The sequence below is a fragment of the Taurulus bubalis genome, assembly GCF_910589615.1.
Source record: "Taurulus bubalis genome assembly, chromosome: 9".
Taxonomy (NCBI): domain Eukaryota; kingdom Metazoa; phylum Chordata; class Actinopteri; order Perciformes; family Cottidae; genus Taurulus; species Taurulus bubalis.
Genome location: NC_136597.1, coordinates 2,053,414 through 2,070,064, shown reverse-complemented (window position 1 = coordinate 2,070,064; position 16,651 = coordinate 2,053,414). Strand labels below are relative to the sequence as shown.

Sequence of the window (16,651 nt, the reverse complement as noted above, 5' to 3'; positions counted from 1 at the left end):
GTGTTGTGTGTTTGGTGCCCCGTCACAGGACCACCCCAGGGCCGAGTATGAATTCAGGGTCATGCAGAAGTCTCTGAGCAAAGATCAGAAATCAAAGCACAAGGTAACTACGTAGGTTACAGGCCTGCAGTTGTTTTTCAGTTCCAGTGAGCGTGTGTTGACATGCTTCATTTCTGATTTGTATTTCTGTATTTTAGATTGAAAAGCTCACATGTCAAGACCGCCTCCCGGCCTACATGACTAACATTGTCATGATGCTGTTGATGGTAAGAAGCTGCATAAAACAAGGTAGAACGATTATTCTGTTTGATAACCCTGAAATCCTTTTCCTCGTCAGATCGGCGTTACGTTTGCCATCGTGTTTGGCGTGATCCTCTACCGGATCTCCACCAAAGCCGCCCTTTACATGAGCTCCAATCCGGTCACACGCAGCAACGCTCAACTGACGGTTAAAACCACCGCGGCCATCATCAACCTGGTGGTCATCCTCATACTGGACGAGGTGTACGGCGCTGTGGCACGGTGGCTCACTGTGCTAGGTGAGGCTAGGCTACTAGCTCACACGCCTATGAGAAGAGTCAACATCGGTCACAGCTCAGCATCATAAATCAGGAAGTATAAAGGCTGCAAAAAGCAACACAGGGTGGAACAGAGGGGAGGTGGGCTCTCACCAGGAGGCCGCTGTTCGTTCCCCATGTGTATCAAGAAGTACCACAACCTCTTCCTCAACATAACTAAGTTGTTTCCTGTAAAGAAGGAGACGTATTTTGAAGAGACTGTAAGCTTGCAACAAGCAGGTGTTGCTGGAATTTAGTAGGAAAATGCACGCAATTATTTGTATTTAAGATAAGATAAAATAAAATAATCCCTTGCAGGATTACAGCAGCATTGCACACAAGAGACACATGGTAAATAAAAATGAAAAAACAAGTAATATAAAGAAACAGTAAAAACAGTAATAAAAACAGTAAAGAAAAAAAATAATCCACAATAGCAATATTATATATACAGACGGAATAAAAAGTATTTAAAATGTATTGATATTGCACGAGTTAAAAATAATTAAAGTGACCAAAGTGATTGAAGTGTTACTAAATGTTGTTGTGGTCTACTGGGAGCTCAGCTTGTTGTGCAGCCTGACAGCAGCAGGAAGGAAGGACTTTCGGTTCCTCTCCTTCAGACACCGGGGATGAATCACCCGTTGTCTGAAGGAGCTGTGCAGCGCTGCCAGAGTGAGCTGCGTGGGGTGGGAGGTGTTGTCCACCAGGTGATAGCTTAGCATCATCCTCCTGTCTTACCACCTCCACCAGGTGATAGCTTAGCATCATCCTCCTGTCCCCCACTATCTCCACCAGGTGATAGCTTAGCATCATCCTCCTGTCCCCCACTATCTCCACCAGGTGATAGCTTAGCATCATCCTCCTGTCCCCCACTATCTCCACCAGGTGATAGCTTAGCATTATCCTCCTGTCTCCCACCACCTCCACCAGGTGATAGCTTAGCATCATCCTCCTGTCTCCCACCACCTCCACCAGGTGATAGCTTAGCATCATCCTCATGTCTCCCACCACCTCCACCAGGTGATAGCTTAGCATCATCCTCCTGTCTCCCACCACCTCCACCAGGTGATAGCTTAGCATCATCCTCATGTCTCCCACCACCTCCACCAGGTGATAGCTTAGCATCATCCTCATGTCTCCCACCACCTCCACCAGGTGATAGCTTAGCATCATCCTCCTGTCTCCCACCACCTCCACCAGGTGATAGCTTAGCATCATCCTCATGTCTCCCACCACCTCCACCAGGTGATAGCTTAGCATCATCCTCCTGTCTCCCACCACCTCCACAGTGTCCACAGGACACCCCAGCACAGTGCTGACCTTCTTTACCAATTTGTTCAGTCTCTTCCTTTCACATGGCTGATGCCACCACAGAGTCAAAGAAGGTCTTCAGGAGCTCCCTGCACTCCAAAATACCTCATTCTCCTCAGCAGAAAGAGTCTGCTCTGTCCCTTTTATAAAGTGTGTGTGTGTGTGGTCTTTATTAAGATATCGCACAAACCGTCGTATCAGGATACGTTGTAATAGTGGACAGTGGGACTATTTTAACAAAGGAAATCAATGAAAATTGAAACACACATATCACGCTCTCACATTGTATTCTATAAGTTCTTACATCGTCTCACAACAAGCTCTTGTATTTTACAACATACATGTGGCCAAATAGTGGCTGTTATTGCCTGTTTTTCACAGCAAATTACCGCAATGTTCTCTTTGTTTTCAGAGGTTCCTAAAACCGACAAGAGTTTTGAGGAACGACTGATCTTCAAGACCTTCATTCTCAAGTTTGTCAACGCTTTCACCCCCATCATCTACATTGCTTTCTTCAGGGGAAGGTTGGTCTCCTCATTGTATTTCAAAATTTGATTTAGTCATTCTAATATGTTTAACCACCCGTATATAATTTAAGTAAATGTCTAAAAATGATAAAGAACATTTTTCAACCCGTTCATTCCTTTCCCTTCTAGACTGGTCGGCAGACCAGGCAGCTACCTGTATGTGTTTGAATCCTACCGAATGGAAGAGGTCAGTTCACCCCTTTACAAGCGACCATCAAGGCGAGCAGTATTTTCTGACCTAAGGCCTTTACACAACGAGGGGGCGTGGCAAATAAACGCCACGATTGATTGGTGCAGAGGACCGACCAACCAGCCGCTTCCCTACTGACCCAGAGCAGCGTCAGTCAGTCTGTCTGGGCTAAACTGTTGTATGGTCTAAAGCTACTGTAAGATATTTTATTGAGCTTCAGTTCATTGAAATGCTGAGTGAATTTGAGTTCCCTCAGGGAATCAGTTACGCACTTTACAAGTCAAGGGCTTTTATTGTGAAAGGTACGACCAGAAGCAGTGCTGCCTTTGTCAATAGGCTCGTTCGAGATGAGCCAGTTCTGCGCAGACTCGATCGGCGGCGATCGGCATGCAATGCATGCTGGTTAGATTTGTGTCTGACTTGCTCCAGACTTGCTCTGACGTCATGCACGCGTGGTCAACGATACTCTCACGAGATCAAGCCGGCCGTCGATTCAGGCGCTGCAGTAGCTCTCCACGGACTGCGTGGCCCAGTGCATGATGGGAAATGCCTGGCTATCGCCACATCGGAGAGCTGATTGGCTCTTAGATCTGACAGCAAACACCACGTGTTGGAGAAAATCCTTATTTTATGTGTAGTTGTAATACTTAACGCTGGATTGTTGACTATAATCGTATTTATACAACACATATCAAAATGAGTCGTAATGTATTTCACAGGCAGACATAAAAAGCTACACACACATTTTTACATAAATATATATTTACAAACACATGTGAATAAATCCAAATGTGATCTGTAAACTACAAGTAGACAAAAGTTCAGCACTAACAGGAAGTCATTTTTTCTGTGACTTCCTGTGTTTACTTTGAAGTCAGCCAAAAACTGTCCGACTTGATCGCAGTTTATTGTCAACGCCTCCTGCTGCTCTCGTCTGGGTTCCAGGCGAGGTGCAGCTCTAACGATGAGCCTAATGTTGAAAGGACTAATAAAGTTTGCTGTCTTGGTTCAGACTTCCTCTTGTTGTTCCACACTATAGTGTACATCTATATAATATGTTGTAACGTACTTCATCACTCCAGTGGGTCTCTGCGGCACAAAAGGGCAACAAGCTTTGGATTTGCGGGTTGTTAATATACTTTATTGATCGGTCTCGGCTCCTGGAAATCAGCTGGTTCGACTACGTCGTCTCTGCTCCAACCCACTCTTCTCCCATGCCGACTGTCTTTTAAAAGGAAGAGACACACACAAATTGCACACAGCTTAAGCTGATTATCCCTCATCCCAGCACCTGTTCCCTGAATCGCCCCTCCACTCTCTCTCTCTGCAGCTGAGCCTAAACCACACCCCCGCCACCATATTTGTCTTTTCCGCACAACAGGATTGTTTGAGGCCTTTATTCGCAATATGAAAGCTCAAAATGATCGCCCTTGTTGCGAGAAGAAAAAAAATACAGTTTGAAAACGAGTGAATAAGTCTGACAAAAAGGTTTAAACTGTACAAATATGACTATTAAATATTTCCTCCAGCTGAGAGCTGAGCTTGATCTTACTTAATAGCTAAGTGGTACTTGGGTTTAATTTGTTTCAGAACAGAAGTCGTAGCCAAGTGCTAAACGCCTCGTTGACATTTTGCTCTGTTTTTCCCAGTGTGCTCATGGAGGCTGTCTGATGGAGCTGTGCATCCAGCTGAGCATCACCATGTTGGGAAAGCAGCTCATTCAGAACAACCTTTTTGAGATTGGCGTACCGTAAGTATGCACCACTTTGAACTGGCCGTCTGTCGTCACAAATCCAAACCGTAATGCGTGGATGCATAGCGTGAACGTGAAAGAGAGACATGTGCAGGCTTTTGTGTTCACACTTCATGTGTGTTTGTGCGTTCCTCAGCAAGCTGAAGAAGCTGATCCGCTACATCCGGTCAAAGCAAGGCGCCTTTCAAGAAGAGGAGAGGCAGAAGAAGCTGCAGCGATATGAAACGGACCACTTCCTGGAGCCGTTTGCTGGGTTGACACCTGAATACATGGAAATGAGTCAGTACCACCCTCTGAGTCCTCGGCACCAGGCATCACAGACACTGAGACAGCATCAGCATACCTGTGTTTTCCAGTGGCGGACCGTGCATCTGATTGGATAAGAGCCTGGAAAAAAGCTGCACTGGAAGCATTGCTGCAGGCTGGAAGCAGAGCAACAGAGGAAGACACGAGCTGTGCAATGAGAAAATGAGCAAATAGAGAAACAATATTATAATACATGTAGTGTATTTGTGATTTTTTTTATTTATAAAACAGCTCTAGATTTTTGATTCTGTTCAGGCCAGCAGAGAAGGCTTTGCTGGCCCTGACGGCCCACCACTGGTGATTTCACTGGTCAGCTTAGCGATAAAGGATCCTGACACCAGAGGCTAGATGCACAAAACTGTGTTCAGATTCAGGACTTAAACTCACACAGAATCATCACACGAGTGTCACGCTTTGTGGAAGTGGGCGCACGTCAACACGTCTGCCTTGACGTGTCTGTTAAAAGATCAGTGACGGGGAAAAGATTTCATCACGTCTGAGGCTATTCATAACTCCCGTACCGCTTATTTGTATCGACCTGTAAACCATCAGCAGCGGTCATATCTCAAACATCTTTATTAGCACCCGAAAAAACAATCGGTGATCTTGTTTATAGCACTGAAATGTGCAGATGTGACAAAGGGCTCCACAAAAATGGTGAAAAAGAACAAGAGATATCTCTTTCTTAAGACGGAAATGTCTATAATGTATTATGAACATACTTATAATCTGCTTATCACACTGTATAATTATAGTTATTAGCACCCATAAAAAAAACCATAATGCTTTAACCTTGAAAACTGTGGAGCCCATATAACGGTATAATTCACTTCTTCATTAACTCATAACCAGTAACATATAGACTGACATTTACACAGCTGAACACACAACTCACATTATACTCTTTTATTATAACACAACATTATTCAAATAGCCTAGTGGTTGCAGAGATAAACCTTTTTCAGTTTGGGTAGGACATTTTCGAGCATAGGCCGAAAAATAGGTTGAAAACGGTTAAAACAATTGTATACAGATATTCTCTCTTCCTCCATGTCCAGTCATCCAGTTTGGCTTCGTCACACTGTTCGTGGCCTCCTTCCCTCTGGCTCCGCTCTTCGCTCTGCTCAACAACATCATTGAAATTCGACTGGACGCCAAGAAATTTGTGACTGAGTTGCGAAGACCAGTGGCAGCAAGAGCCAAAGACATCGGTGGGTTACACTCAACACATCGTACACAAAGACGTAACATGTATGAAAGTACCCGATAGTAAAGGTGAGCTCTTGGTGAAATGTGCTCATAAATGTTCCTTTAAAAAGATTCCTTACAACAAACAAACGGCAGGGTTTCCTTCACCGAAGAAAAATAAATTGTATTTGTGAAGTCCAGCTGTTGATACGTATTGTTGTGTCTACAGGTATATGGTACAACTTACTAAGAGGGGTTGCAAATGTGGCCGTCATCATTAATGTAAGTAAAACATGCATGTATTCATTCTATTGACTGTAATGCATGTAGTGTACGATGCAGGTATTCTTCATTGTTTCGAAACTTGCTTTACTTAGAGAGTGTTTACATTCACGTCCACGTATGAACTTTCATCCCTAAAGTAAAATAGTCAAATTGAAATGCTATTCAGCACTGGCCAAAGACAGAAGCAAGACATCGTTTGGCTGAATCTCCCATGTATGAGCTGAAACCAGCGCAGTCTCAGTACATCTGTATGACACCACCAGGCTTTCAACTAACTCCACTATTGAATGGGAGCAACAGACCCAGACTTTCACCCAGGAGACCCGGCTTATTTTCCCTTACGTTCGTCACGTACCGTACGTACTTAACTACGTCACCTAAAAGATTGCCCTCAGGTGTGAATGCTAGTTTGAATGGTCTGTCTTTGTGTGTCAGCCTGCGATAGTCTGGAAACCTGTCCAGAGTGAACAATATAGGGTTCCTGGAAAAGCTGAAAAACAATTTAACTGGTCATTAAACACACAAGATGTTCTGGAAAATCTTGTTCAGTCGTATCTATCAGAACTCAGCAAAATGGATAAGAGTATACAGGGTAATATTAAAAGGTTAAATGGAAGTGTATTTTGAATATGCATGGTTATGTTTGTTGAAATGCTGCGTCACGTCACAAGCTAGCACATACAGGTTTGGATGACATTACATACTGTTGATTTCTTCCCAACTTCTTTTAAATTGTGGAATAATGTGAAATTGGTTAGCATGTTTGGTTAAACACTGGTTAAAGGTTTACGGTTATGATTCAACTCAATGGTTTCAAATGTGTGTTCATGAGAGAGCTGGATATCAGTCAAACACCAGCTACACGCTACCTAACGGTACTTTAAAACGGTAAAGAATGGGAAAATCTCTATAAAAGAGTGAGAGCATCGTCATACTAACTATGTACTTTGCACAAACGGAAACAGCATATTTAATGGTATTTTTATGTTAACATAAATGCTTCTGACGGGGTAGAGGACAGGTTACACTTTTTCCAACTTTTTGCTTTTTTATCGTCATCTGTAGTAGTTATTTGCAGAAAACGCAGTTCAAATGAATAGGAAATTAATTATAGCTTTTTTTATTTGAATAAATGCTTTGATGAAAAAAGACATCTTGGCACGCCTGAGCACCACCAGTTTGAATGATGTATTGTGAGCTGCTTAAAGCTAGTAGTGTCAGGACGTTAAATAAGCCATAATTATTCTGTAATATCTATTTCATATCGTTGTGAAAACATCTACTTCAGATAAAGTGTATATATTCAAGTTTCATTTTACAAGATTGCATCTGAGCACATCATGATAGCTTTATAATTTACCCTCGCCCACTTCATGTTGACTGAACAGACCATGAACTCATCACACTGTAACTCAACAGAACCTCAGTATGTTAGCTGCTAGCTCTGCTGCGGCTAATGTTAACTATCTCTCCGCCTGTGGATTTCCACATGGACTTATTGTTCACAATGGAGCATCATCAGGGTTTGGCCAATAGAAAGCATTAATGCTGATGTCCTGATCATATATTTTCAATATCAGCCGATAGCCAACATTTTATTTCAGATGGTTAAATTGTGTAATTAATTAAATTGTGTGCCGAACCCCAGCTGCTCTGTTAAGGTGTGGAATAACCCGAGCCACCTCAGGTGCCACCTCTTTGTCCTAAACTAGGATTGTCTGCTTGGTCAGAAAACCGGGCTTTAGAGCAGAAACAGTCCCGTCCACACAGGTGTTTTAGCATCGTTTGCAAAAGGATTTCCATCCATACTAGGGCGCCTGAAAACAAATATCACATGACTATTCACGTACACTGGGCATGCGGGTAACGGTGTAAGCAGGAAGTAGATTGGTTGATTGGTTCCAGGAAATACGACAGAGTATCATCGTGCTTTTTAATGTTAAAAGGTATTGCTCCATAATTAACCTCTTTAATCTTCCTCTATGAACTCAAACGGACACATTTCAGAAGTTGTATTTGCCGGGTGGCTGAATCTCGTACTGGAGAGCATTAATGCCTTTGATCCTTTACAGTTTCTGTGTGAACTTCACAATAGTTGTGCAGAACTACAATGTCCATTGTCCTCCTTAAAGCCTCACACCGTGACTTCTAACGCTCGCTAATCGCTCCATAACAGCCGCTTCCTCTGCATGTCCGCAGTAGTAAAATTATAAAATGCTGAATTTAACTGCATAACAGCTGCTAGTAAAGACAAGCAGGTCAGCAAGGCCTGTAATCAGTTATCCATGTTGAATCAACCTGGTAGTGGATCAATAATCCAGGCTGTTGTTGTTCGTGATCTTCCGGAAAAGGATCACGTGATCAGGGCGTGACCAATCAGGGAAGGACACGTCGTGCCGCGAAGACCCAATCAAGTAGCGAACGCGGGCGTCTGCGTCATCGTGTTAAAACACCAGGAGGTAAACATCTCCCTCCTCCGGAGCGTTTATAAACGTATCCGTTTGTGGTGCTCCAAAACGGCGCCCTCGTGTGGACGCTCAGTGTAAGCGTAGTAGTCTAAAATGGAAACGTAGTAGTGTGGACATGGCCTTAGTTCAAATCAACTGGTTGACAAGTAAACCCAACTTTCATGTATAGGTGCAATTCAGTCTTTAACCGGAGAGTTTTATTAACCTGTGGCAGGTATCTTTTAAATTAAAATGTTTAACACATGAAAGTCAGATGAAAGTCATTAAAGTCGATATGAGTCGTGGAGACAGACATGGTGAAAGCTTCCTGGTCGTGTGTCTCAGCGGGTCGTGAACGGTGCTGACAGTAGAGGGTTCTACTCTCCTCCAGCAGAGGCTATTCATCTCTTGCATGAGTGGATTGTTTCATTCCAACCTGACACTGTATGTTGGTACATCCCACACTGTCTTGTTTGCACATTCTAACTCCCATTTCCTTCCCTCATCTCTGACTCCCTCCACCACCACCACCTCCCCTCCACCCAGGCGTTTGTCATCTCCTTCACCTCAGACTTCATCCCCCGGATGGTCTACCAGTACATGTACAGCCCCGACGGCTCCATGCATGGATTTGTCAACAACACGCTGTCCTACTTTAACGTCAGCCACTTCCAGCAAGGCAAAGAGCCCATGGACCCGATGTACCTGGGCTACCCCGTCGAGATGTGCAGGTGGGAAACCAGTCTCAGTTCACGACCGTCAATTTCATGATAAAACCTCGTTTAGCTCTTCTTAGGATAACTAAGATGGGACAACAATAACAACCTGTAAGCTGTATAATAAGTTATTGTTGGTTAAAAATGTCTATTATAACCAAATAATTTGACGAAAAGAAAAACAACAACTTCTATTTATGAGTATTATTGGTGTTTCCAAAGTCTGACATAGTTTATATGTCAAATAGCGTAAATTTGACCCCATCTGCATTTGTCACACTGAGGCTGGGCTGCACCAACAAGGATTCATATGTATATCTGGTTAAATCATGGTTTAACTTTAAATCATATTGCACTTAAGAAGTATTTGTAATACTGCTGCACCAAAACCATGGTTTTAATCTTCTATTAATTGGCCATATCACTCCAAATCCTAATATGTCTTTGTTTTGCAGATTACAGTAATATACAGTATTTAATCAAGTCTATGGAATGGAGGCATATGCTCTATCACCTCATGTGTATCAGAAAAGCATTTATGCAATGACAAAGTTAGATCATTTCTAAAGAAATTCATGGTTTTTCAGTGTGACTCACCTTTCATTAATGATGTGCGAATGTATTACCAAATCAAAACCTTTCTGCAACCCCATAAATTAAAGTGTGAAGTAGTCATCATACACAAATGTATCACTTTCATATGACCTGTACCTGTTACAAAGGATCCATACAGGTTGTAGGCGTATGCACTATTTCCACTGGCTTCTCCTTTCTTGTTTTCATAGACCCGAGCTCATTGAACTTCTCTCCTGAAGTGATTGGTCTCGAGCTAAGAAAGTACAGAGTTTGTCAGGCTGGGGTTGGATTATGTTATGGATTATGTTGGGCTGTGCATGGCTCCACTATAGTATGCACGAACAGAGGAGGAAACGCTACACACGGGTGCAGTGTACTATTGTGTGTAAACATGTCACTGCTAGTTATCTGTCACGATGAGCTAGATATTGATGAAAGACAACACGTTCAGCCACAACATACTAACATTCCACCTCTTACGGGAAAAGCCCTTGAAAGTGCAACGCCATATCTCACTGGCTTATCTATACTGATTTACAACGTCATGACAGAGGCGGCCTGAGGATCCGTTACAAACCACCGCCGGGTGATCCACCAGTAATCCCTCTCTTTATTTACTCAAGGAACTTTCTGAGGTCCTGTGGAACTCTGGGTCACTGGATCACACGCTGGATGAGATTATTAGTAAGAAACTTTGATCAGAATCGAAGATGAAACCAGAACATGTATTTTTGTCTCTGAAGGTATAAGGACTACAGAGAAGCCCCGTGGTCAAACACTCCATATGAGATCTCAAAGGAATTCTGGGCCGTGCTGGCTGTCCGACTGGCTTTTGTCATTGTTTTCCAGGTAAGATGAATCATAGGCAATAGATCACCATCATGCATTTTTAGAAATTGTATTTAACTCTCACATACTTCCTCACTTCTGCAACCAGTAATACTGTGATTGAGACCTCACTGTGATGGTAAAACCCCTCTGAGGAAAATGTTGGTCTTAAGTAAATTAAAATGTTTAAGAATGAACACCAACTAGCCAATTAGCTCAGAGCAGTGACGTGTGGTGAGGTTTATAGCTGGTGAGGCACTGACTTCATCAGAATCACATTTACAAATATATGCGCTCAGCGTAGATTATTTGCCATTTCATTGCCAGTAGTTTACGGGTTATGTTTAATTTCTGCATTCTTTACACATACAAACTGTAGCACTGTAGCACAAACCAGCACTTTCTGGTAGAAGTCCTCCTTATCTTCCTTCAGTTTTAAAAGTCTGTCTGTCTCAATGGAGATCACTGCCAGTGAAGAGAGCCTTCCTTGATCGGTCCTGTTCCGGCCGTATGCTTTGAGTCTTTTCAGTGCTGAGTGACCGCTCCACTGACGCTGTAGTAACACACTGTACACACTGAGCACTAGCTGGAGCAACTTTGTTGCCTCAGGAACAGTTGAAATAAGATCCTTCTTGGTCAAAAAGTTGAGGAGCTGGACAGGAGATTTACGTTCTTCCCTCACCGTTTTTGAGCTGTACAGTCCAATGAGATCGGTCTTTAGTCTGACAAATTCAAAGAACTTGGCATACTTTGACAGGCTGTGCAGTTTCGTGTCATCAAAATGTTGTGACATTTCACTGAATTTTGCGCAATCCACCAAACCAAGGAAATCAAGTTCATGGAAATGGTCAAACCGCGCCTTCACTTGATCACTGATGTCGTCAAGAATGTTACAGAACAGCGTCTCTGTTCCTCTGTAACCGACGGTCTGTCTCCACTCTGTCAAACCAAGTGCGCCGCATTTCTGCTCAAATCGGTCGTAGAAACTGTCAAACTCTAGTCTCATGCGCTCGATAACTGAGACTGTGTCGCGGATGCGTGCAATACAGTATCCAATGTCCATCATCTTGTTTTGTAGCACTCCGTAAAGTGCGTCGGTTTCGTTAAAAACGCCTCATACGCAGTAATTAGAAAGCATGTTGATGCTTTTGACAGCCACCGATCGTATCCTGCTGCCATCATCAGCGTGTCATTATCCCAGCTATCAGGATTTTCCATAATGATATGAAACACGGCAGGGAGATCAGTTTGGTGCATGCTTATTGTCTGCAGAAGCCTAGAATTAGAATCCATCTTGTAGGCCCTGCTCTGGGTAAACAACGCTTGACAACACCATCCAACACGTGAGTGCGCTTTGTGGACTTGCTGAAAAACGTCCCTAGTCCCTCAGCTGTTTTAAAAAATACGCGACACTTGGGCATGCACTTTGACGAGTGTAATAGCACTAGGTTCAGCTTGTGGGTAAACATGGCCTCAGGCACCTTTTCTTTAATTTTAGCACCCCTTAAGCTCTGATGCCATTACAGCTGCCCCATCGTATGTCTGAGCTACAAGCTTATCAACACAGCCATATTTCTCCAACACTCCCAGGACACACTCAGCCATGGCAGGAGCGCGTCTGTCCGTACTCACATCATCAAAGCCCAAACGCCTCCTTCACCTCACAGCCTGCTTCAGTTTTAGTCACACAGCGCAATCTGACAGAGATCTGAGCTTTGCTTGTGACATCTGTAGTCTCATCTACTTCTACAGCAACACATGGGCTTCACTGATGTCCTTTTTAATATCATTTCTAATGACATCACCGACTGCTTCAATCAAATCCTTCTGTATTCTATTCAGAAAATACAGTGGATGTCTTCAAATGTCTAGCTAGCCTGTCATCTTTCTCAGCTAAGACATGTAAGAGTTCAACACAGTTGCCGCGATTAGCAGAGCCCTACTCTCATCATTTCCACGAAATGCTAGCTGCTGTTTGGCGAGGGAGCAGGTCGTTGATGAGGTATTTTTAAATCTCGCGGTTCTCTTTTACCTTAGCATTGTGGACACTGACGTTGAGTCGCCGCTGTTCATCCAAAGCCAAGTCTGTCCTCCTCATGCCAAACGTTTATGGCGCATCTGGCTTTGAACATGAGCGACCGACCGCTCATGTTTGGTGAGGCTTCTTTGCAAATTCTTAAGGTCACAAAATCCCATTTGAGTCCACACAGTGCCACCAGTTCAAAAAAGAAGGCAAGGAAAGCAGAAAAGGCGGTTTCTCGCAGAACATCCACAAAGCCAGTCTTTTCGCGTATACCACTGCGTTTGGAAAGAGCGAGTAACTTTCCGTCCTGTTGATTGAAACAAACATTCAGCTCCGGCGTTGGTCTTCCTTTAGTAATTATCTCCTGCTTCGCTTGAAAGTCCACTTTAGAAAACTGTTAAAGTGAAGAAATACAGTCATCATGTTGAAAGTCGGGGTGCACGAGACGGAAAAAATAAATCGCTGCACTTGACTCGCTTACGGCGCCGTGAAGCCGAGTTTGTCGCTGTCGCTTCCTCTGAGGTCGTGGAGTCACAAAACGAATGTCTGGGATCATGAGCGCCCCCTGTCGTGAGGCAAGGGAACTGCTTGCCTCACCTCGGACTTTTTTTCTCTGCCGTTTTGATCGCTCAGCAGCACACAAAACATGTTACACACACACAGTTGGTGACAAAAAACACTGTACATTATATACATTATATACCCTGATTATTATATTATATATATACATTATAGACATTATATACCCTGACCGCACGTCACTGGCTCAGAGGCTGATTGCAGCATCCGAGCAGAGAGGGAAGACACACACTTTACAACAAAGAAAATATATTTCACTGTGATAATAGGTTGATGTGCCTTTGTCCACACAGTGTTATGAAGTGGAACTCATTACCTTTATAACATGGATGCAGGAGCACTGCATTCATACATAGATGTGATTCAATCATTTTTCTATTTGCTGGAATATGAAATGAAAGAATGATGGCAGTGTTGAGAAGCAAACATGAATAAAACATTGAAATGACAAATGAATACATTTCTTTCTACACGTGAGACAGTAAGTAGTATATACATATGCTCATGCTTTCATAATGAACTAGAGGAAATGATTGCGACACGATCCTCTTGCGTCCGTCTCTGCCAGAACGTCGTGATGCTCATGAGCGACATCGTGGACTGGCTGATTCCAGACATCCCAAAAGACATCAGCCTCCAGATCCACAAGGAGAAGATCCTCCTGGTGGACCTCTTCCTGAAAGAGGAGCAGGGAAAGGCCCGTAACCAGGAGAGCAGGGCCTGGACCGAGGGTAAGGAGAACTGCAGCAGGAGCAGCAACAACAACAGCAGCAGCAGCTCGGCCGCCCAGCCGCGCTCCGGTCTGCACGCCAGCAGCACCAGCAGCCTCTAGCGCTAGCGACAAAGAACTCTTCCTTCAGCGGAGCGGTTCTCCGTTAGCAAGTCTTGCTAGCAGCCCGCTAGCTCAGGCCGACCCAAACTGTGTTTTATGTCCTTGTTCAGAACATTCCAACAACTGGAGCAGCTGGCTGATGAAGTGCGAGGGAAGGTGAATGTTTTGGGGCCAAATATGTCGCAATGTGCGAGGAGAGTTCAGAGTTCAGAGAGTTTTAATCAGTACTCAGGCTTGAGCTACAGGAAGCCGTAGCTTTGCGCGCGTAGCAGCGTTTGCTAACGTATTTGACGATACGTAGAAGAAGAATGCGTGCTCAGAGTCTCTAAATGTGCATATGATTTATATATGTGTATAAGAACCTGTGAATGTGTACTCACTGTAAATGAACTTTTATTAATGAGTGAAAAGTCCAAGGATGTAAAAGAGAGCAGTCACACGACGGGCCACTTGCAGAAGAAATGGTTTTCTGTTGCTAAACCTTTTTGTTGAAGAGAAGACAGATTTGGAAATGTTTATTAATCTTGCGAGAGGCAGCTATAGGAAACATAAAAGGTAAAAAAAAAGATGTTGTGTCCACACATTCTCATTCCCGACTCGTCACATACAGACGTTTGGTCAGGACCTCTTTTCATGGTTGGAGTTTGTTAAAAGGCCGAGTGCCATTATTTGAGGCCGTGGGAAAGAGACTGGGCTGGCTCATTTTTGTACTGATATATCAACTGCACCCGAAAAAATTATGATAATAAACATAAACAAACGTTTATGATACCTACATGTTTTGTTCATCAAGAGAATCTTCACAAATGAACACCACTTTTATGATTTCTGAAGCGTAAATACAACCAGCAGAAGTAAGAAGCTAACGTTAGGCTATGAAGGAGCTCCACCACGTCTCCACCGCGGTCACGTGACCTCACGCCTCCACCGCGGTCACGTGACCTCACGCCTCCACCGCGGTCACGTGACCTCACGCCTCCACCGCGGTCACGTGACCTCACGTCTCCACCGCGGTCACGTGACCTCACGTCTCCACCGCGGTCACGTGACCTCACGTCTCCACCGCGGTCACGTGACCTCACGTCTCCACCGCGGTCACGTGACCTCACGTCTCCACCGCGGTCACGTGACCTCACGCCTCCACCGCGGTCACGTGACCTCACGTCTCCACCGCGGTCACGTGACCTCACGCCTCCACCGCGGTCACGTGACCTCACGTCTCCACCGCGGTCACGTGACCTCACGCCTCCACCGAGGTCACGTGACCTCACGTCTCCACCACTGAGCTAAAGGAAGACTGGTGCCCTAGTGAGGACCTTTATTCGTCTCATTTAGACCATTCAAATAATCCAATGCCTTGGAGACGAGGCAGGAAGTGCAGCAATGCTGACTCTCTATTCACAGACATGGTTGCTCATTACAGAACTAACACACATTAGGACGTAACTTTGCGACATATTTGGCTCCACGGTGTCGTACAGCGCCTGCAGCTGTGTGATGTGTACAATGCATATGCACCTTTTCATGTCACGGAGGATTGGAAAATGTCTCATTGTTGCAGGCGTCGCTTCATTTGCCGGTTTTCTAATGAGTGTAGCTCTGTATTAGTTCTCTATTCTTGATGGTATTAGGTTTGCCTGCAGCTGTAGCTTGCTATTTTTTAGCTGGCATTGAAAAAGAAAAGACTTGTTTCCAACTATTTTTCATTTACGCTGCATCATCTTGTACTGTGAGTGAAGCAATGACGCGGTCTCTCCTGCTTAATAAATGTGGAGGGGAGGAGAACGCGAGTTTCTATGTATACTCTGAATAAATATTGTATTTCTACAGCATCTTTACTCAGGACTGTATTTTTCTTTATTTACGTAGTTATTTCAAGCCCAACCGTGACGTTTTTCCTAAATCTAACGGCAGCCGTTAGCATTGTTTCGTTGCCTAAACATAACCCTCAACTGATTCACAGAAACGTTGTGGCATATGACAATATATATATATATATATATATATATATATATATATATATATATATATATATATATATATATATATATATACAAATATGTATGTATGTATATAAATGATAGTATAAAATGGAACCACTATTATGCTGAGAGTACTTTTTCTCTATTACTCTGGTCTATAATCAGTTTGTGGACATGTGTTTTGGAAGACCTTTGTTTTGAAGGATGAAAACAAATCTTCCGGAACACGATGAGGACGATGGAAGGGTACTTCCGGTACTTTGCTATAACAAACTCTCCGAGCCGTCCTCCGTGAGGTCCCTAAACGTCTCATGAGTGTCTCTGGATGACCCTGCCTGAACAGCCCTGTGTTCATGCGCGGTACGGTTAGCTTAGCATGCTAACTACAGGATAGCAACTGGATGAGGGGTGAGAAGCTCGCCGTGCTAGCGTCGCGTGAGTTACCCACAATGCCTCTCTGTGTACTGAGCAGCTCCCGAGAGGAAGAGACGCGTTTGTTTCAAGATAAAATGGATGCGGTCCAGGCGCTGAGAGGGTTGGTGACTCTG

At 43.9% G+C, this 16,651-nt stretch overlaps 1 protein-coding gene across 1 annotated transcript in view; it reads left to right on the top strand.

The window, feature by feature from the left end:
- The window catches only part of ano1b (anoctamin 1, calcium activated chloride channel b), a 39,114-nt gene extending 23,155 nt beyond the window's left edge, over nucleotides 1–15,959 (top strand). Inside the window, exons 13-24 of the mRNA XM_079224210.1 lie at nucleotides 29–103; nucleotides 198–266; nucleotides 338–539; nucleotides 2,284–2,395; nucleotides 2,528–2,585; nucleotides 4,238–4,338; nucleotides 4,478–4,620; nucleotides 5,706–5,858; nucleotides 6,065–6,117; nucleotides 9,114–9,298; nucleotides 10,603–10,708; nucleotides 13,858–15,959. Coding sequence (XP_079080336.1) covers nucleotides 29–103; nucleotides 198–266; nucleotides 338–539; nucleotides 2,284–2,395; nucleotides 2,528–2,585; nucleotides 4,238–4,338; nucleotides 4,478–4,620; nucleotides 5,706–5,858; nucleotides 6,065–6,117; nucleotides 9,114–9,298; nucleotides 10,603–10,708; nucleotides 13,858–14,121 — 1,521 coding nt within the window. The 3' untranslated portion in view covers nucleotides 14,122–15,959. The remainder of the gene's footprint in view (nucleotides 1–28; nucleotides 104–197; nucleotides 267–337; nucleotides 540–2,283; nucleotides 2,396–2,527; nucleotides 2,586–4,237; nucleotides 4,339–4,477; nucleotides 4,621–5,705; nucleotides 5,859–6,064; nucleotides 6,118–9,113; nucleotides 9,299–10,602; nucleotides 10,709–13,857) is intronic.
- Nucleotides 15,960–16,651: the final 692 nt, after the last annotated feature.